The 26,394-nt window shown below is 41.0% G+C and overlaps 2 protein-coding genes across 2 annotated transcripts in view; one reads left to right on the plus strand and one right to left on the minus strand.

The window, feature by feature from the left end:
- Positions 1 to 11,352, minus strand: part of METTL25 (methyltransferase like 25) — a 76,207-nt gene extending 64,855 nt beyond the window's left edge. Inside the window, exon 1 of the mRNA XM_067559876.1 lies at positions 11,085 to 11,352. Coding sequence (XP_067415977.1) covers positions 11,085 to 11,352 — 268 coding nt within the window. The remainder of the gene's footprint in view (positions 1 to 11,084) is intronic.
- Positions 11,353 to 11,508: 156 nt separating this feature from the next.
- CCDC59 (coiled-coil domain containing 59) lies at positions 11,509 to 22,430 on the plus strand. The gene is made up of 4 exons (XM_067559875.1): positions 11,509 to 11,710; positions 13,374 to 13,596; positions 16,106 to 16,202; positions 21,073 to 22,430. The coding sequence occupies exons 1-4, from the start codon at positions 11,557 to 11,559 to the stop codon at positions 21,232 to 21,234; spliced, it is 636 nt and encodes a 211-aa protein (XP_067415976.1). The 5' UTR covers positions 11,509 to 11,556; the 3' UTR covers positions 21,235 to 22,430.
- The last annotated feature ends 3,964 nt before the right edge of the window (positions 22,431 to 26,394 follow it).

The following is a 26,394-nucleotide window of genomic DNA, read 5'->3' on the forward strand; positions in this document are numbered from 1 at the left end:
CTCCTAGTTAAATTTTGTCCTTGTTTCATCCCAAGCTGATTCCCACAGACAACATTTTAATATCAGTAAAGAAATATAATAATTACATTTACAATCATTACATTTATAAACTTTCTCAGCTGCTCTATAACTCTGAATTTCCAGTAGGAAAATACATTCACCCCAAAAATCTAGGCATGATTCTCACTTAGGTTCCCAAATGTCAATGGACCTGAACAAAGCATTCTGTTTGTGTGGCCACATCTAACTTTTTCAGATGAGGGCTGAAAAGGTGGCAAATTTTCAAATGATTTTAAAACATTACTTGGAAATAATAACTGCCACTGAATTAGAAAATAGGCTTCAAATTAATGTTAAAAAAGCAGTTAAATTATATTTAAACAATAAACAAAATACAGGCAATCTCTCACTTTTTGTTCTGTGTTGACACAGCACCTAGCATAATGAGATACTAGTCCATTACCAGGACTCCTAAGTGCTATAATAATACAAATAATTATAATAACAACAAACTATAAAACTTGTCTATAGAAACTGTACATCTTGCAAAGAAGACAGACAAAAAATGGAATGGCCATGAGCAAGCACTCGAAGAAGAAAAAACAGTTACAAACCTTCCAAAACTGTTGTTCTTTGAGATGTGTTGTTCATGTACATTCCATGCCAACTGTGTGCATGCCGTACGCACAGTTGCCAGAGATATTTCCCTCAGTGGTATCTGTAGTACCGGCTCTGGCACTGGTATAAAGGGTGCCACTGGCCCTGGGCCTTCTCAGTTCCTTCTTACCGGTAACTCCGACAGTGGGGTAGGAGAATGGCTCATGGAATGGACATGAGCAACAGTTAAGGAAGGTTAGTAACCGTTTTTTCTTCTTTGAGTGCTTGCTCATGTCCATTCCATGCTAGGTGATTCACAAGCAGTATTCCCGGAAGGCAGACTATGAATCTGAAACTCACAAACTGCCTTACGGGTTCCCCCTTGGTCTTATGGAGAATGCCAACACCAGATTTATATCTGGCACAGCATTCTTCCTCTGCCACCTCAGTATAGCCCCCCGACGTGCCCCACTCACCTGTACAAGGGAAGAAAGGAGAATCCTGCACAGGCCATTCTCCTTACTGAACTGCTCTTCACAATCTGTAAACCCCCTTACTCTCTTGCGTGACCGCCCAAGTCATGTCACAATTTGATCCACTGAAAGCTGTCCTACTGATTTCAACTGTTTTACTTGTGGAACAAGGTACTCCCAAGACATAAGTACAGGTGACAACATGTGGTCCTAGTAAGAATAAATATTTTGAAAGGCTATAACCAGACTATCCATTTTTAAATTGTTTCAGTAGCTGTTCTTATCATTTTTATTTTTCTGCTTCAAAATTAAAGAGTGCTTTCTGTATTACATAAATGATTTTGCTTGTTTTGTATTATTGAGGTAAATCAGTGATCCAGTAATTTTCAAATAACAAAACTTTATGTAAGATGCTGGTATAGTCTGAAACAAGAAAATAGGAATATGAACATACAGAAATACTGAAACAAAGTAAGGAATAATGCCAAAGGTTCATTTAAAAAAAAAAGTCAGCCCAAGTTTTGTTCCAGGAAGGAGGGGAAATTAGATTTGTGCATTCTGAAATCACAGAAGGGGAATAAAAACTCCTTCTCATAACACCTTCAAATCAAACAAATTAGGACAGTCTAATATCAGAGGGGTGAAGTAATGAAACACTTGTGTGCAATGTAATGGATGACTCCTTTACTTCAAATCTTGGATAAACTCATAAAGGAGTTGGATACTGAAGCCAAGACATTTTTCTGCTTCGAAGATGTGCTCGGAGTTCTGACAAGGAGAAAAAAGTCTACAGTTTGAGCTGTTGCAGAACTAATACATTAATGCCATGTAAAATCTGCAACTATTGTGTAATTAACTTTAGGCCCAGTGTGAAAGTATTTTTGCACAGCAACCAGAGAAGTCATGTAATACCTTTTGTTTGGTTTCTTTCTGTTCTGTAAAATGTCAGTAAATGTTTAGTTTAGTTTAATCTTAACTAAATCGGATTTATTGTTAAAACTGGAGTAGTTACAATAGCTGCTGGAATAAAATGGCAATCTGTACTCAAGGGAGGCACAGAAAGATGAAAGGGAGATGGCTAAGGGCTTGAAGAAGACTTGGATCCTCCTTTCTGAGCCATGCCACAGAAGGATTAATGGTATCAGAAATTGGCTCAAGCAGTTCATATGACCAGGAATCATCACACACTACACACAGAGATAGTCTTAAAAGATCGTTTTGATTATTCCATCCTGATAAGAATTAAAACATTTCATAAATATAGTTGTTCAATATACTAAAGATCCAGCTATAAATGAAAGATTATATGTGTGTTAGACTGAGTGTTACTACACAGTACATCATAAATCTACTAGTACAGCATTTACTTTCATTGTGCAATTGCCCTATAACTGTTATTTCACATTATACAAAAATATACACTTTCATATTAAAAAAACCAATCAAATGCAATTTTCTCTACTTTCTAAAAAGTATCTACAAAAACATCAGTTTCTGTTCCTTCCAATTTAAACCTCTGTTTGTAACAAAAAATTAACAGAATCTTTATTCACATCACTGGCCAGAAATAAATCAGCCCTAGGCTTGTTTCAAGGAGTAAAATTACACGATTCTTTTTTCCCCCTTCATCAACACTAACAAATAAAAATAAAAATATGTGTTTTTCAAAATATAGGTTTATTCAGTTAACTTATTTTCAATTCTCTGGGACTACATGTGAATTCCATGAAATTCATACAAATTCACAAAATAAAAATAGTGAAAAGCAATAAAAATTGCATGGCAATCCTTAGGTTTCATATAGTATGGACAACTCACTAATCCGTCAAGCAAAAGACCCAGATTAAAGGGGGGAAGTGGTCAACAACCTGCAATTGTTGGGAGTATGATAGAGATTGAGTATTCAATCTCAAACTGCAGAGGGATTTTTCTACTAGCCAGCTGTTTAATAAATCAGTGTTGCCAGGAGGAAAAAAAAACCTCTGATTTTCCTGTTGGAGAAGAGGTGTTCCAATTTTGTTTCACAGGCATTATGTTTTAAGTGCTACAGCATTGTTGTTACTAATTTTTTTATTGTAAAACTTGTGAAAAGTCCAATTCCATCTAATATTATATATACACACACTTTAGCTTAAAATTAGATTTATTGCAGACTTATCAAAATCCGGTAAATTTCCTTTCAGCATTTTTATACATTGGCACATACAATTGTGAGTTATAAAGATGAGGATTCCAAGAATAGTCTTTTTCAGCCAGTACTACTTTTAAAAAAAAAAATGGTCTCAGGGCAATCATAAGAAATTCTTTTCCAACACAATTTATTTTTCTCATTCATTTGCATATAATCAAAATCAAGTAAGCACTTCTTAAAATATAGATTTTAAAGTAATCACGGTATATTTTAAAATATTTTTTAACTTATGTAAAATGAATAAGAAACAGATATGAATGAACTTTCATCTCTGTAACTTTCATATTATATGCTGAAAACATATTTTGGTTTCTGAGTGATTTCTTCCTCAACATCTGGCTAGGTAGAAGTATTCCTGAGAGGTTCTTATCTTTTAAATATACTGGCTTCTAACATCAATAAATAAAATTAAGGGTTAGGGAAAATATGTCCTTTATCATTACAATGGCATCAGATACTTAATATAATTTTAAGTACTGTTACTCTTTCCTCCCCACCAAACAGGAACAAAAACATAGTTTTGGAAAATATTTCACTATAATGAATCTATGAGAACAAGAAACCCTTGATAACTACGGATGTATCCATTTCTTTAACAATGTGATGGGAAAGATTAAACAGACTAAAACACATGTGTATTAATATTCTAAACCAAGTATTAGTGACTGAAACATTTTTGTTCTTTCTACTAAGGGCAATTCAGCTGTTGATGAAGATTAGATGAAATATTTGTATTTAATCTCAGGAAGTGAAAACAACTACAAATTATTATCTATAAACAAATAAGGTAAATATATATTGCCCTCTTATGTGCAATGACCTATTTTGTATAGGTTAGTCTGTCTTATGTCATATGTGAAAACTCTAAATAAATTATTCCAAGGTACTGGAAATGCATGCAATGAGCTCATTAGAGAATTCTCTGTAAAATAGTTATGTCCTTATTGTATAGAGTGACCAGATGTCCCAATTTTATAGGGACAGTCCCAATATTCAGGACTTTTTCTCATATAGGTGCCTATTACTTCCCACCTCCATCCCAATGTGTCCTATCTGGTCACCCTATTATTGTACCAATGTTAATCTCATATAGAACTTGTTAAATGGATCCAAGTATGCATTTCTGCATCATTCTTATTTAATTAGGCAAAACTATTTGCAAAAAAAATAATAAGGCTTTTCCAGGAATATTGGAATATCAAAATACAGCACTCCCACTCAGGATGACATCTGCTTTTGTATTGTTAAAAGGTCTGTTTACAAGTATGCGCTGAAATGAAAGACACTAAGAGATTGTAATTTTACTTAATTTCATTGAATTCTGTTATATCACTAAAGAATGTGTTGCAGGACAGCAAACAAATTATTTTGATCATCATGTAACATTAGTATGCTATCACCTGTATACATAATCCTAACAATTTAAATTTTATTTAGCTGGCAGATAAGAAAACCTAAACCCAGTTATAACAAAGACAGCTGAAATGTTACCTCAAAGTACATAATTGTACTGGATGTTGTTTTGAAATGTCATAAAGATGGCAATTTCTCAAAGCATTTTAACTTTGACTTCCCACCACATAAAATCTATTATTCCCTTAATCAGTCAGCTCATGTACCTGTCACTAGGTATACAGGTAGAGAATAAACATGCCAAAAATCAAAATTATACCTTGAATATTTAAACAATTTACAGTATAAAATACAAAACGGTTACAGACTTTTTAGAAAATCTGTGTCTAACTTTACAGTCATCTAAATCACTGCTACATAAACGAAACGCAACTTGGTAAATGTGTGATCTTGGAGGCATGAAAAATAGACCAGGTGTACTCTATGTCTAAAACTGGATCTTAATTTATGTGATCTACATGAAATGAGGGTTACACTTTTATATGCTCATTATCTGGAACTCTGATGAGGTCACAAGGGAATGTTCTTGGAAATCAGTTAACAGAACATACAGTCACCCTCCGGTATTTAGCAATATATACAACAAACAGAATCATACTTTTCTTCCTCATTTACTCGTGAGAGAGAAAATATGATTCAACAGATGCACTTGACATCCCTATGACAATTCAAAATATTGCACAAAATAATTGTTTTGTGTCAATTTTAAAAAATCAGCCTTTCACTTTGCAGAAATATTTTGAATTTTTATTAGCAATCTTCATTTCGTGTAGAGAATCAGTTTTACTTAATCCACTCTAAATGTTGAATTGAGATTTCATTTAGTGCCCCTTTATTATAAGACAGACTTAACAAAAATAAAAAGTGAGTGCCTGAACGGTTTTCTCCATGCCATTCATCTTATATATTTTGGGGATTCTAAACATATAGTCAGACATGAACTTCTCATTAACTCTTAGGAGGTGAAGGCCTTGCCATATATAATGGGAAACATAATTTTATCCAGATTTGTAGTCATGCCTTTCGGATATATGACCTCAACCTCACATTCCTTTGTGCATTGAAAGTATATCCATTCCCTGAACCAGATACCTCTACAAGTTACAGTATTTTATATATCATAACTCCACAGTCTTTTTTCCAAACTAAATAAGCATAGTCTTTTAAATCCCTTGTAATACTGAATAGCTACTGTACACACCTTCAATCATTTTCATTTCTCTTCTCCATTCTCTTTTTCTATTTATCTTGGGTTTTGAAATAATACGACCAAAACCTAACACATTATTCAAATTGAAATGACCCATCTATGTAAATAAAAGCAAGACCATATTTTCTGTTTTCTTCTCCAGCCAACCTTTTATTCACTTTTTTAAAAAAACACTGGTACATATTTCACAAATATTTTCACTGAGAAATCCACAATGTCTGGATCTTGTACTTGAGAATTTACCACGGTGCACATCTATTTTAAATTATTTCTTCCAATGTATAATTGTCTACTTTGGATTTCATCAACTAATTTTTTAGACACAAATAGAGTTCCTAACAATCCTCCCTAACCTTAAATAAGTTTGAAGCTACTTCCTCATCTTCCAGATTGTTGATATGTTGAACAACACCACTAGTCTCAGTACTGATGATCAGGCTGCTCTATCCCTGCTTCAATTCCATTTACTCCATTTGGCTTTTCCATCTATCTCTGGGTTGCCATTATTTATTGTTTTCTGGTTCCTTCTCAGTTTTTCAGCCTGAATGTCTGGCTCTCTTTCTTCTGTCTTCTTACCCCTATATTTCTTTTATAATGTCTGATCTGACTAAATTGCCTCTTGCATCTTTTCATTAACCTGTTTGTTTGATTTCTCTCTTTGGGCCGACTCCCCCACTCACTTTCTTGAGAAGATCATACCTAACATTTTCTGGTCATTTCTTAGGTTTCAAGAGTTTTAAAAGAATTGGCCCAGGAGCACTCTGAGCTATTAAAGTTGAAATTTAACTATCTTGGAATACTTGGGAAGTCTCATAGGCCTGGGGAAAAAAAGCTAATGCACCAATATGTAGAAAGAGTAAATGGGATGATTCAGGTAACTACAGGCCAGTTAGCTTGACAGCCTAGGGGGCTGAAGGGAGGAAGCAAGGAGTAACGTCAGGGCTCCCTGCATCCAGGTCATTTTCCTCACCTGGGCTGTATCGGGGGGGCAGAGAGCAGCAGCTCCTGATGCTTGACTCACAGCACAGCCCAGGTGGGGAAAGTGACCTGGATGCCAGGAGCCCTGGCATTGCTCCTGACTCCCCCTCCTCCCCAGCCTCCTGGGAGGGCACAGAGGAACATTGGATGGGGTTGAGCAGTATCTGTGTGTCACCGCTAGCTCCCCCACCCATGTTCCTCCACCGGCAGGAAGCAGGGAGGCTCACAGCCCCGTGCCCGGCCAGAGCTCATAGTTCCATGGGTAGTGGTGCTCTGAGTTCACAGCCCCATGCCTGGCTGGGGTTGGGGCTACTCACAGCTTGTGACCCCCACATAACTATGTTGTGACACCCGCTTTCCCCCCCCAGCTTGAGAACCAATGATCTAGGAGAACCTACATGGGGGAAGATTGCTGTCAGTAGAGGGCTCTTTAATCTAGCAAATAAAAGCACAACAAAATCTGGTGGCTGAAAGGTGAAGGTAGAAAAAATAGACTAGAAATAAGGAACAGTTTTTTATTTTATTTTTTTACACACTGAGGGTAATTAACAATTGGAACAACTTAGCAAAAAGTGGGATAGATTCTCCATCACCTGAAGTCTTTGAATCAAGATTATATATCTTTCGAAAAAGGCATGTTGCTCTATGACAACTAGAAGACCTGATCTTGATGAAGAAATTACCAGGTGAAATTCTGTGGCCTGTGTTATGCATAAGAATAGACTGGATGATCATAATGGTCCCTTATGGCCATCAAATCTATGAAAAATTACTTTAAGCTTTCCTGATTCTTCCTACTTCATGACTATTTCTTCAGCACCCATCTCATTTTGTGCCTTTTCAGTTTCTTCCCTCCCCTTATTCAATTCTTGTTTCCATCTTTTTTATCCCTTGTCCTTTCTCTTTTGATGACTTCATCAAATCAACTTCTTTGCTTCTGTCCCCCATTCTTGTCTAGTCTTGCATCTCCACTTTAATTCAGAATCCTCTCGTGACTATTCCACAGTTGTAGGAGACAACATCCGTTAACCTGGACAATTTTATCCTTTCCTTCTAATACCTTTCTGCACTTCTCCTACTAACAGCATCACTATACCCCTGTCTATACCAGGCTCATAAAGATAGTTCAGCCATTATCCTTCCCTACCCCCAACTTTCTTCTCATTGTTATATCAGTTTTGGAAAAATCCAGTCTCCTACTCACCACTAGTTCATGGGAACCCGGCAAGTCTAAAACATAACCTTTCATTTTTAAAATCTTCCTTGTGCTTGTAAACATCTCAAATTTGAATATAATGTAACATTATGGAAGCCCTTGTCACAGTCCAGGGCAACTACACCTGTATTCCCCCTCTCTGGTCCATCAAGGGCACCCACCTTATGCTCCCAGTTCCACAGCAGTCACCACTCTTGGGCAGAGACTGCATCTCTCTCCCTCTTGACCAGGGTTTCTCAGGCTGCCTGTTTCCCTACCTACACTGCGTTATTCCCAGTGAGCCAGGCTGCCTAACCACATCAGCATCTCTTCATTGCTTACTCTTCAAAGGCTATGAACAATACAATTGCCCACAGTTTTAAGTTACCACATAGCTCTTCCTAAGCAAGCACATTTATGCTTAAGTTGAAAGCACTGAAGAAAACATTAAAACTATAAAAGAACCTACACACATGCTAATAAGCTCACCAGTGATTACTCCTAGTGATAGTGTGTCTAGCAGTGGTGCCCAGAGATGACACTAATGATTACTTTGATGATGAATATGTTTTCAGTCCTATATGTCAAGGCTAACTTCCCAACCATTATGAAAGATCAATATCTTGTTTTCTGTAAGCAATACATCCCTGTGTTAAAGTACAATTAAAAAACCCATGATTTTAAAACATTTTCTCTAATATAGATCTACATGATTGTTCTAGGTTTGTCTTGTTTAGTACCATTTTCAATGACACTATTATCAACATTTCCTCCAACCAGAGGACCTGGAGCTGGGAAGCAGTATATCTCCCCTCCATGTTGCAGATGGTGATACCAATGAAATTATGAATCTGTAGGTTTTTACAAATCAAATGACATCTCCCTTCCCTTTCTGTCACTAGTTTGCCCACAGAAGGAGATTTTACTATATTATGTTCCCACACTACCTACTGCTGCTGCTCTTAAATTTGTCATAAATCGAAAGAAGTTACCAAGGTTCTGATCAGTTTCACTGATGCTATTCAAAAGAAATGTTGCTGCACATGTGGACTTCATACTGCTGCTGTTTGGGAAAGCTACAAGAAGCAGCAGAAATAGGCTTACTGGGTAGGACGACCCAAAAACAGAGACTGGAAAAGGGGTAGAGTGACAGACAGCATTTGCAAAGACCCTGGGGGATGAGCAGAATGGTGGACAACACCATCTCCTAACGTAGAAGATCTTCTCCCCCAATGGCTATGAGGCTTTGCAGAGGGAAGAGAGAAAAATAAAGTTCATTCTACTTTCCAACAACGAGAGGAAAGGGGCAAGGCTTCAAATTTATCAGATAACTACTGTCTAGAGGCTGATACAAATGATGGCACCCCAACCAGTTGGTCAGCACTTTGGAATCCCAGCTGCTAGGTATAATTGGAAGAGACTGGGCTTCCCGCCAAGATCTCATTTGTGGCTCCTCCCAATCTCTCATACTGGCTTGGTACAGTAGAAGATCACTGTTGCACAGGGGCCAGCGTGAAAAAAACCCCAAAGGCTTGAGCAATAAGGAGATACAAACAGAGCAGTAATATGAGAAGAAACGGCAGAAGACAGTGCACAAAGTGGGAAATCCATAGAACCAAGGCTGCAGGGTAGTTTGGATTGGAGTTGTAGTGTCTTGAAACCAACCAAGAGAAATTTAAACTTGATACAGAAACATACAAATCTGAGGAAGATGATTAGATCTTAGGCACAAGAAAAGAAAATTATTTTACCTAAACAATGTTCGATGGTTTAAAGACAAGAGCAGCCAGGAGGCTGAAAAAAAGGTTACAGTAGTCCAGGCACAAGAGAGCAGATATGTGAATCATCATTTTAACAACTTCATCATACATAATATCTCATTGGGTCAAACATCTCTTTGAGCAACGGCATCATAGATCATGGTCCAGCACTAATCTAGGAATAGTATTTGTTAGTTAACAGCTCCTGCACAGCCAGCATGAAAACTTGTTAACCTTAGATCCCTTTAGTATGGTTTGAGAATTTACTGACAAAAAATTGGTTAATTAAAAATAAAAAGAAAGAAAAAGACATTCAAACTCTAAAGTTGCTATTTCTACTCTCAGAGCTATTTAATCACAAAACAATGCATATTATGAATGCATACAAGTGAAAAGTATTATTATTTATCAACTGCTGCACCAGCAATGTGGGGACAAAGCAATATTGCTATATACTTGTTCAGCTGTTAGGCTGTCTTTGGAATGCAAATGTTACACCTAGCATCATTGCCTGCATGTCTCATAGTTTTTCCAGGCGTTTCCTGGTTTATTTTCAGTAGAAACAGCAGCAACCCTGAAAGTACCTGCTACTTTTGAGGCAGCAGGAAATTTAAACATTTATGGACCTCACAATCACTTAGAAGGAGCCACCAAATGCCATCACTCTGTGGCACTGCATAGCAGGATGATGACATTTTGAACACCCTAGTGCAAAATGGCACCGAAAAACTGTCCAACTGAATCACAATACACTGAAATTGTCCCTTGTGCCATGGCAGGTGGGGCAGTGACGTCTCTGCAGCATGACAACGCAGTGCTGTAGGTCCATTCCGCAGCCTCACACAGTGCAGTGTCTCTCCTGTGATGCTGCAGAGAGAGCATTACCAACCCCAACAGATAAAAAATCATGAGCATGGCTTAAAAAATCACTATACTTTAAACAATAATAACTTTGTCATCTGGTTTCTGAGCCTTTAGTGCGCTCCCAATCAGGAGGGCGACAGACATTTCTTTTAAAGGGAAACTGAGTGTCTCTGCAATCACCTGACTCCAGGAGTTGGGGCTTGACGAAAAACACCCAGCAGGGGGTCCTGGCTACACTACCCAACTGCAACGGCCTCATAGCATGGCGCTGTGACACTGCCATGTGGTGGGGCAGAGTCAGAGAATGACCCCAGCACTTCCCCCAGGGGCAGAACTGCCCCGCTGGGACCAGCAATGCCAGGGCACTAATGCCCCCCGAAGGGGCGCTCGGGCACCTACTTACCCCATAGCCCGGCCGTGGCACTGCCGGCGGCCTCCTCCAGGGGGCGCTGCTGCTGCCGCCGCAGGAGCCCGGCCCCGCTCAGCGCCTCCAGCACCGTCTCCGGGGACAGAGCCACCAGCTGCTCCCACAGGCCCCGCGTATAAAACTCCACCGTGTGGGCCTGGCACAGGGGCATCGCCCGCCTGAGAAACTGCGTCACGGCCCGCAGCCGAGAGGCCACCGTCTCCGCTGCCGGTTCGGGTGGGAGCGAGCCGAGAGAACGCGACATGGCGTCGTCGACGGGCAGATCTGCTCGGCGCTCGATTCGTGATGCCTGTGGGGCCGGGCGACTGGCGGAGGCTCCACCCTGCCTCAGCAGGTGAGGCTGACGAATCGAACGCGGAGCAGAGTCCGCCCACCCATCGCCTAAGCGGCGGGCGCTGTTTAGTGACGTACACAGAGCGCGACGGAGGGGGAGGGAAGAGACAGGGTGATGAGGAGCCGGGGCTGTGGAAGGCTGATGGCACCGCTGACTGCGAAGAGCCGGGCTGCCCCGAAGCAAAACACCGCGGCGGCCCAGGGCCCCCGCCGGAAGCGGACATGGAGGCCGGACCCGCGGCAGAGCTTTCGGGGGAGCGTCCGGGAGGGTGAGTGAAGCGAGGGAGCCGCCGCCCGGGCCCCACGGTGGCTCCTGCGACTCGAGGTGGGGGGCGGGGAGCGCCGCCAACGGGCGTCTGGCCTCGCGGGCTCCAGCGTTCAGGGGCAGCGCGCGGGGGGTGTCTCGCGCTTCCCCCTCCTGCCCCCAACAGCCGTCTCTGACCCCGGTCCCTGGTGCCCAGAGCTCGCCGCAGGCAGCCCGCGGCCGCCCGGAGCCTGTTGTCGTGGCAGGTAGCGCCGTCGGGTCCGGACTGCCCTGCGCTCGCGGGCGGCCTGCAGCCAGCCTGGCGCAGCGTTTCGCTGCTCACTGGGGACTCGCGCGGCGGGGAGGGAGGTGTCTCTTGTGCCCCTCGCCTCGTCCCCGCCCGCTTTCTGGAAGCGGGATTCCCCCGCGGGCCGGTATGAGGAGCGGGGGGCTCTGGCTCAGCTCGGTCTTCTCCGCCTCCTCAGCGCTGGTCAGGGAGCAGGTTCCGTGCTGCTAACTCGAGAACTGTGAATAGACGAGGCGGGGCCTGGCCCGCCTGGAAATGTGGAGGTGCTGGGGTTGCAATTAGTTGGCTCTTCTTGAGGTCCCACAGTGCGGAAGGGCTGGCTCCCAAGCTTTTTTTGCTTTAGCTCTAGGCCAGCTCTGTGGTTAGTTGGATGTAGAGAAATACATGTGTTGCAAACGCATTTTCATCCCTTCATTCGTGGTAGGAGACACATCACACCTCTCTAATGCTCCATGCTAGTGTTTCAGAGAAAACACTGGAGGGGGAGCTCAGCCACTCTCAAATTTTGTCCATTGAGCAGGAGTGATTCAACTAAAAACTTGTATGAAAACCATGTGTGCTGTCATTCCAGTGCCAGAATGGGTTTAATCCTGCTCTATGGAAAAGAAGATTCCCATTTATTTGTCTTCTAGCTAATAAATGGCTATACAAAGTGGAATAACTTTTAATTTTTTTCTATTTTGAGTTACTTCAGTGGAAAGCTAATAGTCATGTATGTGTCAAGTGTGTCATACTTCTAGACTAGAGGGAGAGTTGTATAGTTAGATAGCAACTAACTATAAGCTGGTAACGAAGAAAGAGATGAGACAATATTTTATTTAAGAATACTTTAAGTCATTGTCCTTCTATAACTGATCCAGTTGTAGTTGCATATTTCTTGGGTAGCCAAGATTATTTTTAGCAATGCTTCTTTGACACTATCTTTATGATTTCCCATTGATGTCCTATGTGTGTCGTACACGAGAGCAAGAGATTGTGATAAGTGCAAACTTTATAAAATATCTGGTTATTCATTCAAGTATTTTTAAATGATGATTATCAGCAAGGCTGCACCCACACAACCACATTTTGCACCTATTTTCCTGCAACGGTGCAGCTGCAACAATCCTAGCAATGTAAGTGCTAGCATAGATAGGGATCAGTGGTTTTTACCTTCATGTTATGAAGCCTTTCTATATTTTCTTGACACAACTCAAAACAGTTAAGCCCTGTCTACAGTATTGGTAGACTGGTTCAAGTGCATTGTTGGAAAAATGCGTTGGTATAGAAAAAGTTAAGTCACTTTCTTAGATAGTTTGTATCTAACTCAGTATTTTCCCACTGTGCCATAGTAGGGAAAAGTTTGGGAACCATTCTAACTCATTCTTTCTAATGGTTTCAGGACAAGGATTTGCATTTTGGAGAAAGCAAAAGATCCAACAAGATTACAAGAAATTACTAAAAAAGGAAGGAAAGGCAAAACCTCAACGGGAAGTTCAGTACACAGATACTTACCCTGAGCACTTGAAGCATCTCTATTTAGCCGAAGAGGAAATGCTTAAAGAACAATCCAAGTCTAAAAGAAATCCAGTTTTGTTGGAACAAAAGTGCAGCACAACAGTAAAGTAAGTATAATTTTTTAAACAATTTAACTGATTTTGTTTCCCCTTCATTCTTAAGTCACCTGGTGCCTCAGCTTAGGTCTTGTGGTTTATTTGTTATCTTTAAGAAAAGGAATAAATATTATAAAATCCTAATAAATAGACATGTTTTCTTAACATTACCTTTGATTTGGAATTGTTAGAACCCTTAACACAACAGATTTATACTGATTTTATCAGAACCAGAAAGCAAAACTGACAACAAGGGCTAGACTCCTGAAATAATGGGAATTTTGCCATGTCACTTCACTGGAAGGATTTGGTCCAGGGTGAAATAATGATGCTGGGCCAAATAATTTACCAGTTTAGTCCCCAGTCCTGCTCAGAGAGAGGCCTGCAAAGACCCTGTAGCGATATAGGAATTCAAATTAAAACTGCACTGGTGCGAAGACAATATTAGTTGAATTTTAGTTTGTATTTTATGTTGCGTGTGCATGCAAGAAGAGTTTTTTTTCTGTCCTAATAGCCCTATTTTCATGTTAACAGTAAAATTATAGTCTCTATGAAATAAATAGCTTTGAACTTCTATTTGAAAAAATGAACAACTTACTTTAATACTGTATTTAGTGTTTAAAATTATGATTTAAAAAATCCCTTGTTTTCCTTTAAAGATAAGGTGATTGATTAGTTGTTAAATACTAATAGGGAGAAAATGTTTTTCACAAACAGCTCCTTTGTTGTACCACAGGTAACTTGCTAGATGGTAGTGTTCTTAACCAATGCTCTTGTATGATGATCTGCTTTGAGAGATTTGGTGGGGTTTGGGTTTTTTGGACTGCAAAGCAAAAGACGTTGACATTGTTATATATGTTTGTGCTGTTTGTCACAGTGGCCTTGATCTCATTCTTGTTGAAGTCAATGAGAAGATTCCACTGACTTCTTTGAAGTGGATTGCGCTTCAGAGTACTCTTAGTCGAATTAGTGGTGTCCTGGCCAAATGCTAGTTTGGGTGACTCTTGTTTAAGAGCATTTTGCTTGCACCTTAAATTGGATAAGTTATTTCTTAGTGGTTTTTTTGTAAACTCTTGTCAGCTGTTTAAAAACACACATTACCCATGTTTTATTCTCCACACATCTGCACTTTCATGATGGGTGCAAATCTTTTTATATATAATATATATATTTTCGGGGTCTATTAGTAAAGCAGTTTGGTGCAAAATGTGTTTATAAATGGAGTCCTGCCTGGGCCTTATTCTATATCATCTCATTGTGCTTCCTCACTTTATATAAATTTCCAAAATCAACTTACTCAGGAGGAGGTGTAATTTTACTTTCCAATAAACTTAATTTTGACCCAACATCTTTAACTACTGCTTAGTATTCCAATTAACTGTTCTTCGCACAATACTGGAGAAATTCATCATCTTACATCTTTGTTGCATCTTATTTGTTTAGGTATATAAATCCATCACTTTAAAAATTCTTAATTTAACTGTTGCACCATAATACATTATTTATCATACTAATTTACTTGTATAAGTAAAGAGTTTTCAATCACTTTGTATTAATGTATTACATCGCTTGAAATTTAGTTTCCAGAAATGCTTGGTCTAAATGATTATATGAATGCAGTCATATTACATGTGCTATGTGCATTTGGTCCATGACAGTTAATATCATTTGGGATTATCTACAATTTTACTACGTTTTATTAAGGTGTAGGGAATATAAAATAGAATCTTGTCTATGGTGTTTCTATTGTTTTTAGCATTTGTCTTTGTACACTGCATTATTGTTTAAAATAATTGCACACTTTCAAAAAGATGTGCTGTCAATTTTAAGTGTTAGTACACCATCTTGCCACATGATGGAGCTGAAAATAAACCAAAGACCACTGCAGAAAATAAATGTGATACTTTTGAATGGCAGCATGAGTTCTGAGACATAGTATCTGAATTTTCCTATTTTGACTGAACCTATATCAGATTCTCTAGGTGGCACTGATGAGTTGTCCTCCTTGAAATATAAATTCTAGAGCATCAAGGAATTTGTCCACCTATTAACTTTGAAAATATTTCTGCCAGATAAACTAACAATTTTTTTAAATTTTTGGTAGTGGCTTGAGCCCTTTGTTTAAACAGTATAGTAGTTAATGTAGGAATTGGGAATCTGAACAAAATCATGAAGATGGATAACTCTTATGCAGAAGAACCCCACAATGGAGGAGCAGTGTGGTGGCAGGAAACTCCCGGCTGGCCCCTGGCCACCACCCTGCTCCTGGGCCCGATTGCAGCCTCTCTCCCAGCCCCAGTTCTGGCCATGCTCCTGGCCCTAGCTCCACTGCCAGCCTTAGCTCCCACCGAGGCTGCAGCTCCAGCTCCCGGCATGGATCAGAAAAGTTTGGGGACCACTGTTTTAGAGCCACTTAATTCCCAAGTAGTCTATAATAAATCAGTCCTGCTTTGTGGTACAGTTACAATTGTGCTAATCTAAAGATCCATGAGCTAATTATGTGCACACTTATCCGTTCCAGGTCAGATACGACTCAAAGGAAGTTTAAGAAAACTTCAAATCAAAAAGCAAAAGAAGAATATGAGACAGTAAAGGCTGAACGTGCCAAGAAGAAAGAGGTGAATAAATCCTAAATTGAGATCTTTGGGGCAGGATTGTGTCCAGATGTTAAATGGGAAGGGGGAGGTAATGGTACTCTTTTTAACATAAGATTAAATACCACTCTCACATGTACAAGTGTTAAAATACGATTGTTCATGTCCTCCTGTTTTGTGCTGCATTGGGTTTCCTGGGTTTTGCTCTGTGTGGGGTCACCAGGCTAAGCTCAAACTTTATAGGACTTGATGCCCCCTGTGCTCTTTGATCTGATTTCCTGTCAATGAGGTTTGTCTGCCCTGCTAGGCAATGCTAGACTTCTTGGACTTGATTTCTTGATTTTGGAGGGGAGGGGGAAATAATTGTGACATCTCCCACATGCCATCCATTTGTAATGCTAACTGAGAGGTCACTCACTGTAGATACTGCAAATCTTCATATTGAGTCAACAGTGTAATGCAGCTGCAAAAAAAGGCTAATATCATTCTGGAGTGTATTAACAGGAGTTCCGTATAGAGAACATGGGAGTTAATTATTCTGCTGTACTCTACACTGGTGAGGCCTCAACCCAAGTACTATGTCTAGTTCTGGTTGCTGTACTTGAGGAAGGATTTGGATAAATTAGAGAGCGTCTAGAGGACAGCAACAAAAATGATAAAAGGATTAGAAAACCTTAACTATGAGGAAAGGTTGGGGGAAAAAAAAACTGGGCATATTTAGTCTTGAGAAAAGAGGACTGAACGGGGGGAATCTGATAAGTCTTCAAATGCATTAAGAGCTGCCATAAAAAGGACTGGCATCAGTTGTTCTCCTGTCCAGGTAGAACAAGAAAGAATCATAGAAGATTAGGGTTGGAAGGGATCTCAGGAGGTCATCTAGTTCAACCTCCGGCTCAAAGCAGGATCAACCCCAACTAAATCATCCCAGCCAGGGCTTTGTCAAGCCAGGCCTTAAAATCTCGAAGGATGAAGATTCCACCACCTTCCTAGGTAACCCATTCCAGTGCTTCACCACCCTCCTAGTGAAAGCTTTTTTCCTAATATCCAACCTAGACCTCTCACACTGCAACTTGAGACCATTGCTCCTTGTTTCTGTCATCTGCCGTCACTGAGAACAATCTAGCTCCATCCTCCCTGGAACACCTCTTCAGGTAGTTGAAAGCCACTATCAAATCCTCTTTACTCTTCTCTTCTGCAGACTAAACAAGCCTAGTTCCCTCAGCCTCTCCTCATAAGTCATGCGTTCCAGCCCCCTAATAATTTTCATTACCCTCTGCTGGATTCTCGTTTGTCCACATCCTTCCTGTAGTGGGGGGACCAAAGCTGGACACAGTACTCCAAATATGGCCTCACCAGTGCTGAATAAAGAGAAATAATAATTTGCCCCGATCTGCTGGCAATGCTTCTACTAATGCAGCCCCATATGCTATTAGCCTTCTTGGCATTAAGGGCACACTGTTGACTCATATCCAGCTACTTGTCCACTGTAACCCCCAGGTCCTTTTCTGCAGAACTGCTGCCTAGCCAGTCAGTCCCCAGTCTGCAGCAGTGCATTGGATTCTTCCATCCAAGTGTAGGATGCTTCACTTGTCCTTTTTGAACCTCATCAGATTTCTTTTGGGTAATGGGCTTAATCTGTAGCAAGGGGAATTTAGGTTAGATATTAGGAAGAACTTTTCAACTATAAGGGTAGTTAAACTCTAGAATAGGCTTCCAAGGGAAATTATGGAATCCCCATCATTAAAGGTTTTTAAAAACACCTTTTACCTACACCTATCATGGATGGTGTAGGTTTACTTGGTCCTGCCTTAGCACAAAGGCTGGACTTGATGATCCCTCAAGGTGCCTTCCAGACCTACTATTGATTTTTTTTCAGTGGCTAATTTGAGACACATTGAAGGGCTTGACTTTTAAAAAGTGCTGGTACTCATCACTTTCTGAAAAAAATCCGGCCAAAATTACTAGCCCCTTTTTAAAATCTGGCTTGATTAAATATGTGTAGGCAGAACAGTAGGAAATAGTAAAATATGGAACATGTGCACAGGCATTCATATGGGATTCTGACTCAATGGAAAAACATATCATTCGTGTAAATTTTTTTCCCTTTTAAGGAAAAAATGACAACAATTTACTTGCACATGCTGGATTGAGAATTAGTTAACTCAGGAAAAAGATCTATTCGTGTAGAGCTCAATTAAGGTGGCTTCTTAATTTTGGTGGTAAAAAAGATAGTAGGATTAAATAGGGGTCATAAATATATAAATTGTAGTACAGTTATATACAATCAGTAGAACTTCCTCACCTTGGATACTGCATTTGCTTTTGGTCATCTCGTCTTAAAATGGGCATAACAACCACTGAATACCAGTAGAAGTTATTGTAAAGGCATTGGAAATGTGGGGCTTTCAGAAGGGGAGAGAATATGTCATGGGGATGCACAGAAAATGTCAATGGGACATTTATTCCCCCTATATAAGAAAAGGGCGCTTTCTAGAGAATGCTTTCAACAATCACACCAGCTAGAATAAACCTTAACCAGCAATTAGCATATGTTCTGATCAAGACTAAAATAATTACACCTTTTTACTCCCTCCACTCCACTGTTTGCCTTTCCAGATATATTCTGAGTCATGACTTCTCTGCCAGATAGAGATATTTGAACTGCACTTTGTTCCTGTAAGCTTGAGTAGCTGCTTGTGTTTCTTTACAGGGCTCTGGGGCTTTGTCCTTTCCTTACCCACCACAGAAGTGGACATGCTAAGCTGTCAGGTGATAGACAGCTTGGAATGGATCCTGAACACAGCAGACCAATTTATATGCAGAGATCTAGCACTCTCCCGACCCACTTGCTGGGAGTTATATTTGCATGCAATTAAGTCATAAAGGTGTGAGGCTCTTCACCAAGAAAGTGGATCAGAGATCTGAGAATGCACCCTCTGGCTCACAGATAGCTGAATAATCTTGCTTCCCCCTCTTCTTTTGTCGCTAGTGAAAGTTCTTCAGAAGATCAAGGGGGAAGTAACAGTAATCCTCACCCCCACTGGGTGGCTCTGGTACTTGGACCCAGTGGCATGGTCTTGGAGGTCTTCACTCCCATTTCCTCAGCAGGCAGGATTTTCATGCCCCCATCCCACTTATGCCTCATAGCTGAGCTATTGCATTGTGGGCTCTAAAGAGATGGGTTGCTCCTCCAGAGAAAGGACACTTGACTCTTCTAAAGTGTTCCACTTGTTCAGACTATACAAGAGTTTGGACAAAATCCTCCTAATGATGCCAAGGTAAAACGATCCCAAAAAAACAGGCATTATTGCAGGGTTTTTAAAAGATGGCCTAGGACTTCCCATCGTTGCTGCTTGCATCTGTGCTCTAAATAGTGTTATAAATCTAGACTCCAAGTTTCTAATAGATCACACAAAGATATTAATGATTAAGACAGGTTTATTTTTCCTTTCCATAGAAACGTGTTTCCTTGTCAGTCATGTCAGCAAGAGCAGCCTCAAATCTTTACCTGTAGACACAAGCTGTCCTGCATATTCCACATGACAGGGTTATTCTTCCTGCTCCAGAATCATTTGTTTGAAGCCCAATGTCAGCAGTGATCTAAAGTAATTTTTCTCTGATGGTTCTTGGTATGGCATGTATGAAATGAAATTGATTACTGCAAAAAATAAACAAACACTCCTAATGTTCATTAATGAAATACTCATTTATGGACACTATATACGAAAGGGACTCGGTCTTTGCTATTATTTAGACTTTTTTTTGCTGCTTTGAGATTCCTATTTAGAAATGTTTACTTGGGTATAGATGTAACTCACTTTGTATTTTTATACAACAAAGTACTATTCCTGCTAAATTATATAATATTTCTGTTGCATAAAATGTTTTTAATGTATTATGTCCGCAAAACTTTCTGAAGCCTGTTTGTGCAATGAAAAGCATATAATATGCATATGATAAACCAGCATCTCTTGACATGCACACTGTTGCTAAGACAGCTGTCTTTGTGGCCTTTACAGTAGTGCATTTCAAAGAATAAAATCCCATCAGAGCAGCCATCCAAATAAACTGAAGCAAGCCTTTAGTCTGATTAGTAACAGCATCACATATTTTGATGGGACATGATTTCAGTGAAGCAAATTAGTCAGCATGCTCATAATTTGCTTCAGGAATGTATTCAACATAAAACAAAATATTTATAGTAGCACCTAAACTGGTCCTAAATGCTGAATACAATGATATTCTATTATATAAAGAGTTTTATACCATGCTCCTCACTGTAGTATGTCAGTGCCTTCCAGTAATGCATTACGCGATGCGACTAACATCTTTCACGTGTTTTTTTTTTTTTTTTTCTTTTTTTCTTATCCTCTCCCCAGTGGGCGATGTGTGCGCAGTAGTGTGTCTTGTTTTATGGGGAGGCTTTTTTCTTGTTTTTGTTTTGAGTTTAACATTTGTTGCTATATGCTTGTTACAGAAAGCAGGTCAAAAAAATTTGCTTTGCATTGAAACAGAAGGTGGTGAGGTTTGTGATGGTCCTTAGTTCCTGTGGGATTTCATTCCACAGCCTCAGCCAGCCCTCTAGAAAGGTCTGTGTGGGAGACAAAAGACGTTAGCTTTATTTCAGAGAGTACCCTTGTGCTACAGAAGTGAAGTTGCTGACCACAGTCTTTATCCCAGAGCTTTAGGTGAATGTAATGTTTGTTTGTTACAATAATATCTGATTCTTCTTCAGTTTCTCAAACGTCTGTTAAATAGTGGTGGCTGTAAAACCAGAATGATACCTAACTTTCAATATTTTCAGAAGAAGGCTTGCATTATTTAATAATTGATGTCTAAGGTTTGTATTAATTCTGATTTATGTCAGTTACATTTTTTGCTGCTTTTATTTCAGGCAGCAGAGAAAAGGAAACGAGAAAGAGAAGAAGCTCAAAGGCTCTACAAGCAAAAGAAAATGGAAACGTATAAAATATTAAGTAAAAGGACCAAAAAAGGACAGCCAAATCTAAATTTACAAATAGAATTTCTCCTTCAGAAAATACAACAAAAAACATAGACCAGCTGATCTTCTCTTTTCAGTGAATTAAATCAATCTACTAATTAGATGCATTGACTGGTATTTTATTATAAATGATATTTTTTTGAGGGCATATGGCAACCACTTTTGTTTGTTCTGATCACTGGTCCAGGATTGTGCTGGAGAAAGTCATTGGTCCTGAAAACATTTATACTGGTCTGAAAAGAATATTTCTAATGCAAGAAGATTATATGATATTGGACCTTTACAGTAAATGTTCTAATTAGCACCTTGCTTTAGTCCCCATTTCAATTCTGTATTGATTTTTAGCCAATATCCCAAATTGTTAATTTAAAACTTACACCATTTTGAGAGCTGGCATAAAGCATTTGTTTTTAGCTCTAGCAGTTCTTGTTATATTGACTGCTGAAATCATGCCTGTTAAATAGGGAGAAGAAGGATGGTAAATTGTGTAAATATGTCATGAACTGCCAGGGCTAGGAATTGCATGCCTTATGTCATTTGAAAGCTCAAAACATGGAAACCTAGAATAAAAATTACATTGTAAGGCTTATTATACCATTTCCTCCTGCCCCCATACAACTTGCCCAAGTCCAAAACCTCCTATAGTCAGTTATGGGTTAGTGCTATAGGGTGATCATTTCAAGGTTCAATATGTTGTGAACCATCATGGATGGAAATAGAGCCTGGACCTAATAGAGCACTGGACTAGGACTTAGGATAACTGGGTTCTATTCGTGACTGTGCTGCTGGCTTGCTGGAAGACCATGGGCAAGTCACTTTGCCTGTATGTTTCAGTTTCCTCTTCTGTAGGATGCAGATAATGGTAATGATCTACTTTGCCAAGCATTATGAGATCTGCTGATGAAATATGCTGTGTAAGAGCTAGTTATTGTATTTATTATGTTTATTTCTGTGGCCAATTCTAAGATACCAGTGGATTTTAAATAAACAGATCTTTGACCTCTTGAATGGAAATAAGACATTGACTACTGCTTGAAGTCAAGAGTCTCATTTGCATCACTGCTTTAGAACACTTCTGTTGCCCCTATTATAAGAAGATTTTTCTGGAGATTTGTATGCTCATCTACGTTTTTTTCAGGTGCACAGAGAATGTATTTTGATCATTCCACATGTTAGCTAAATATCTTTGCATATCTTGTTTGTTGTTCCTCTTCTTGAAACAGGTCTTCCATAAATACATTTGAACTCTATATACAGCTAACATTTTTCTATGCTATAGCTTTAAAATCCTAATATTAATAGTTCCTTCCACTGAGAATTTTTTCCTTTTTGAAAGCATTCAGCCAAAGCTGGTAAATATTATGGGTTTATTTTTAAGTCTGGCTGTGGTAATGTTTACTAGTGCTAATGATATTTAGCTCTGGATGTAGCTATAAAAATGTTAATTTTTGTACAGTTGCCTGCAGCCATGGCAGCAGTTAACTTTTTTCAGAACAGTATGTTCCCATGTCTCCATCTTCTGTAGCATTCAGAAAATCAATTTTAAAGTTTGTAATTTTAAATGGCCACATGCATAGTATGGTCAATATAATGTGGTGGAATACAGAAACGAAGAACCTTACTTCAAAAAGATTTTATTCCAAAAGTCGTAAGTATTTATAAAAACATATTCCTACATATATAAAAATGGCCCTCCTTTTTTCCCAAGTGGGAGAATGTCTGCATTGGCATGTGCCCTGCCAGGTCCATGCACTAGGTGGAAATTGTACTTTTGGCGAGAGAGAGACCACTGCATGAACCTGGGGTTGGTGTCTTTCATCCTATTCAACCACCTGAGTAGTGCATAATCAGTGACTAGTTGGAAGGAGCTCTCAACTAGATAATAGAGTAGATAATTTGAGTGCATTTGAGATGTAATTAGTCCCCTGTGGTGGGGTAGATAATAGAGTAGGGTGTCTACGGCCCACTTTATGGCCAATGCCTTCTTGATAATTGAATAGTGTTTCCCTGGGGACAATTTGTGGCTCAGATATAAGATGGGGTCGTCTTCCCCGTTGACTTCAGGACTGCCTTGAGCCACACTTCCAAGGCATTGGTTTGAAGTGTGAAGTAAGGTGTATAAGGACTGGCTCCTAGGACTGCTGTTTCTTTAGGGCCTGGAAGGCTTCACATTCATTGGACCACCCCACCTGGCGGGGCTGAGAGTTCTTAGGTCCAAGAGGGGGGCTGTGACTCCCAAAGCTGGGCACAAACTGCTGGTAGTACCCAGCTAGTCCCAGGAATTGTTGCATCTGTTTTGTTGGTGTCTGTGTGTCCGAAAGGGCTTGTTACCTAACCAATCGGAGGTTGTAATTTGCCCCCTCCCACTTTGTACCTGAGGTAGGTCACCTCTGCCTGTTTGAGGTGGCATTTTGTGGGGTTGGCTCTGAGACCAGCATCCCTAAGGGCCTGGGGTAGGTTAGAGAGGTGCTGAAGGTGATCTTCCCAACTGGTGCTATAAATCTCGATGTCATCTATCTAGATTGTCACATACTGGGTGTGGGGCTGAAGTACTGTTAAGTACTGTTAAGTGCTGGAAGATGGCCGCCCCATATAGTGCGAACAGCATCGTCATGAACTGGAACAGGCCGTATGGTGTAGGAAAGACTGTTTTTGCCTGTGAGTTGGATGTTAAGGATTTGCCAGTGCCTTTTTGTTAGATCCAGGGTCGAAAGAAATTTGGCCTTGGCTACTCAGTCTAGGAGTTCTTTGACCCGCAGCATTGGGTGATGGCATTGAAATGGGTGATGGCATTGACCTTTTGGAAGTTGGTGGTAAAATTGGATGGCCCCATCCAACTTTGGGACCAAGATGGTTGGCCACTGCCATTTGCTCTGATTCCTCTACAACTCCCATCTCAAGCATCATCTCCAATTCCTGGCGGATGGCAGCCCACATCTTTCTGGGAAGAGGCTAGTGGTCATCCTCCACCTTCTGCCCAGGGGTCATGGTGATATGGTAGCTTATGATATAGCTGTCCACCCTGAAAACACTGACATGTCCGGGAAGCTCTGCATGAGTTGTTGCAGCTGTTCCTGTTGTGAGAGACTGGGACTCCCTCCCACTACAACAGGCTTTGGTTCTAAGGGTTCCCCCTACTAAATGTCCCACCTCAGGTTCTGGTTGGGGTAAGATGTAATGAGTAGGGCCTCTCTGGCCTTCCAGGCTTTTAATAAGTTCACATGGTATGTGCACACTTTCGTCATCCTGGCCTACAGGCCCTCTGTGGCATGCGACTTCGAAGAGGCCCTGCCACCTGGCTAGGAGTTGGGACTCTGTGGAGGGCAACAGAAGATCCCGGTACTCCAGTGCAAAGCTGTGTACCTTGCCCCCTTTCCTTTATTGCTGCTCCTGGGTGCGCTGAACTTGTAACAGGTTCTCCTGAGCAAAAGCCCCCAGGGTTCAGAGCTGCTCGTGTAATTGTAGCACATAGTGGGTGGTCACCTGAACATGCGTTTCTTGCTCCTCCAGCTCTCCCTAAGGAGGTCGAGGATGCCCTGAGGTTGCCTCCCATGGAGCTCCAGGGGAAAGAACCCAATCAAAGTGTGGGGCACCTACCATATAGCTAATAGTAGGGCTGACTGCAACATGTCCCAATGTTGAGGGTCATCTTCTATGAACTTCTGCAACATTGCCTTTAAACTTCCACAGCATTACCTTCCATTGAACCGCTTGTCTAGTCAGTCGGTTTGGGGATGTCATACAGAATTCCTGAGGGCTCGAATGTTCAGGAGCCGGCACAACTTGGCCATCAACAATGTTGGTGCCTTGGTAAAGATTTCCCTGGATATTCTGACACTGGTGAAAATCTTCATAAACTCTGTGATGATGTTGGGTGCCATAGCTGCACACAAGAGGACAGCTTCAGGATACCATGTTGCATAGTCCACAATTACTAGAATGAAGCAGTTCCCTGTCTAGCTCCACTCTAATAGCCGTATGAGATCCATATTGATGCGGTCAAATGGTATGCTGGCCATGGGAAGCGGTAGAAGGGGAATGTGAGAGACCCCTTTGGGTCTGGCCAGCTGGCATTTGGGGCAGGAGGCACAGTAGTCTCTCACCTCCTGGCATATGTCCAGCCAGAAGCAGCATTGGGCTATCCTCTGGAAAGATTTTTCCCCCTACCCCGGTGTCCCTCCCATGGCACTGTGTCAGCTAAACACGGAAGGCTCTGGCGTAGCCTCCGGGAGACCAACAGTTGCCAGATATCTTCATATATTTGAGCGTCCTGCATGACTCGATAGAGACGATCTTGTCAAATCTTGAACCATAGTCCCTACAGTGCTTGGGCTGTGTTGTCTCCTTGGTGTGGGGTTGTGACCTGTTCCCAGGCTTTTCTCAGAGCTGGGTCCTTCCTTTGCTCCCAGACAAAGTCCCTGTCATGCCTCAGCTCCACCTTAGCATCTTCCGTAGGGTTCTCCACACCAAGGCCTAGAGCAGAGAGATTTCTCCAGGGCTTCGGGTGTTTCTTCTCCAGGGTCAGGCTCAGAGGGTGGCAAGTAGTTCCTTCCTTGTTGGACTTTCCCCTGTCACGGGGGTCGTTGGCGACATTCACATAGGATATCCCGGAACCCTGGCCAGTCTTGCCCCAGGATCACAGGTTAGGCCAACCCAAGGGCTACCTTGACCTGGAGCATGGTCTTACAGTAGGGGGCCTCGAGGCTTACCCAGGCAGTTGGATAGGGCTGTATGTCTCTGTGGATATGTTCCCTGTCAGCTCGAGGTCGGGAACTAGTGTCAAATAAGTGTCTGACTGCAGCCTGAATCAACTAAGGGCATCCTGGGGATTCTGTTTATCGGTAGGGGGACCAGAGACCCTTCTTCTGGATCTGAGAGCTGCCTACCCAGTCTTGGCCATAACTGCAGTGTATATGAGGGCAGTCTCCCCATAAGTGCCCTTGTTGATCATGCTCCCAGTCTCCTCTGGAGCCTGGGTCTGCTCCCCCCTCCCCATCATCCTCATATCAGGTCATGCCCTCCCAGTGGGTCTCCTTTCTTGCTGGTCAGGGTCCGGCTGATAACTTTCCTTCACTTGAGGTTTGGGGTGATGGCCGTTGGCTGGGGAAAATGTGGGTCCTCGACTCCATTCAATAGTGGCTCCCACTGGCCGTTCTATCCCTCCTGCCCATCAGCTGCCAAGTAATCTTCCATCAGTTTGCTGGTGTCTGTCAG

This window comes from Emydura macquarii, unplaced genomic scaffold (assembly GCF_026122565.2).
Source record: "Emydura macquarii macquarii isolate MOO-44397 ecotype Brisbane River unplaced genomic scaffold, CSIRO-AGI_Emac_v2 contig_2205, whole genome shotgun sequence".
Taxonomy (NCBI): domain Eukaryota; kingdom Metazoa; phylum Chordata; order Testudines; family Chelidae; genus Emydura; species Emydura macquarii.

Coding starts and splice junctions, on each gene's coding strand:
- CCDC59 (XM_067559875.1), top strand. CDS start 11,557: ATGAGGAGCCGGGGCTGTGGAAGGCTGATGGCACCGCTGACTGCGAAG. Junction 13,597..16,105: donor AAGTGCAGCACAACAGTAAA/GTAAGTATAATT, acceptor TATCCGTTCCAG/GTCAGATACGACTCAAAGGA. Junction 16,203..21,072: donor AACGTGCCAAGAAGAAAGAG/GTGAATAAATCC, acceptor CTTTTATTTCAG/GCAGCAGAGAAAAGGAAACG.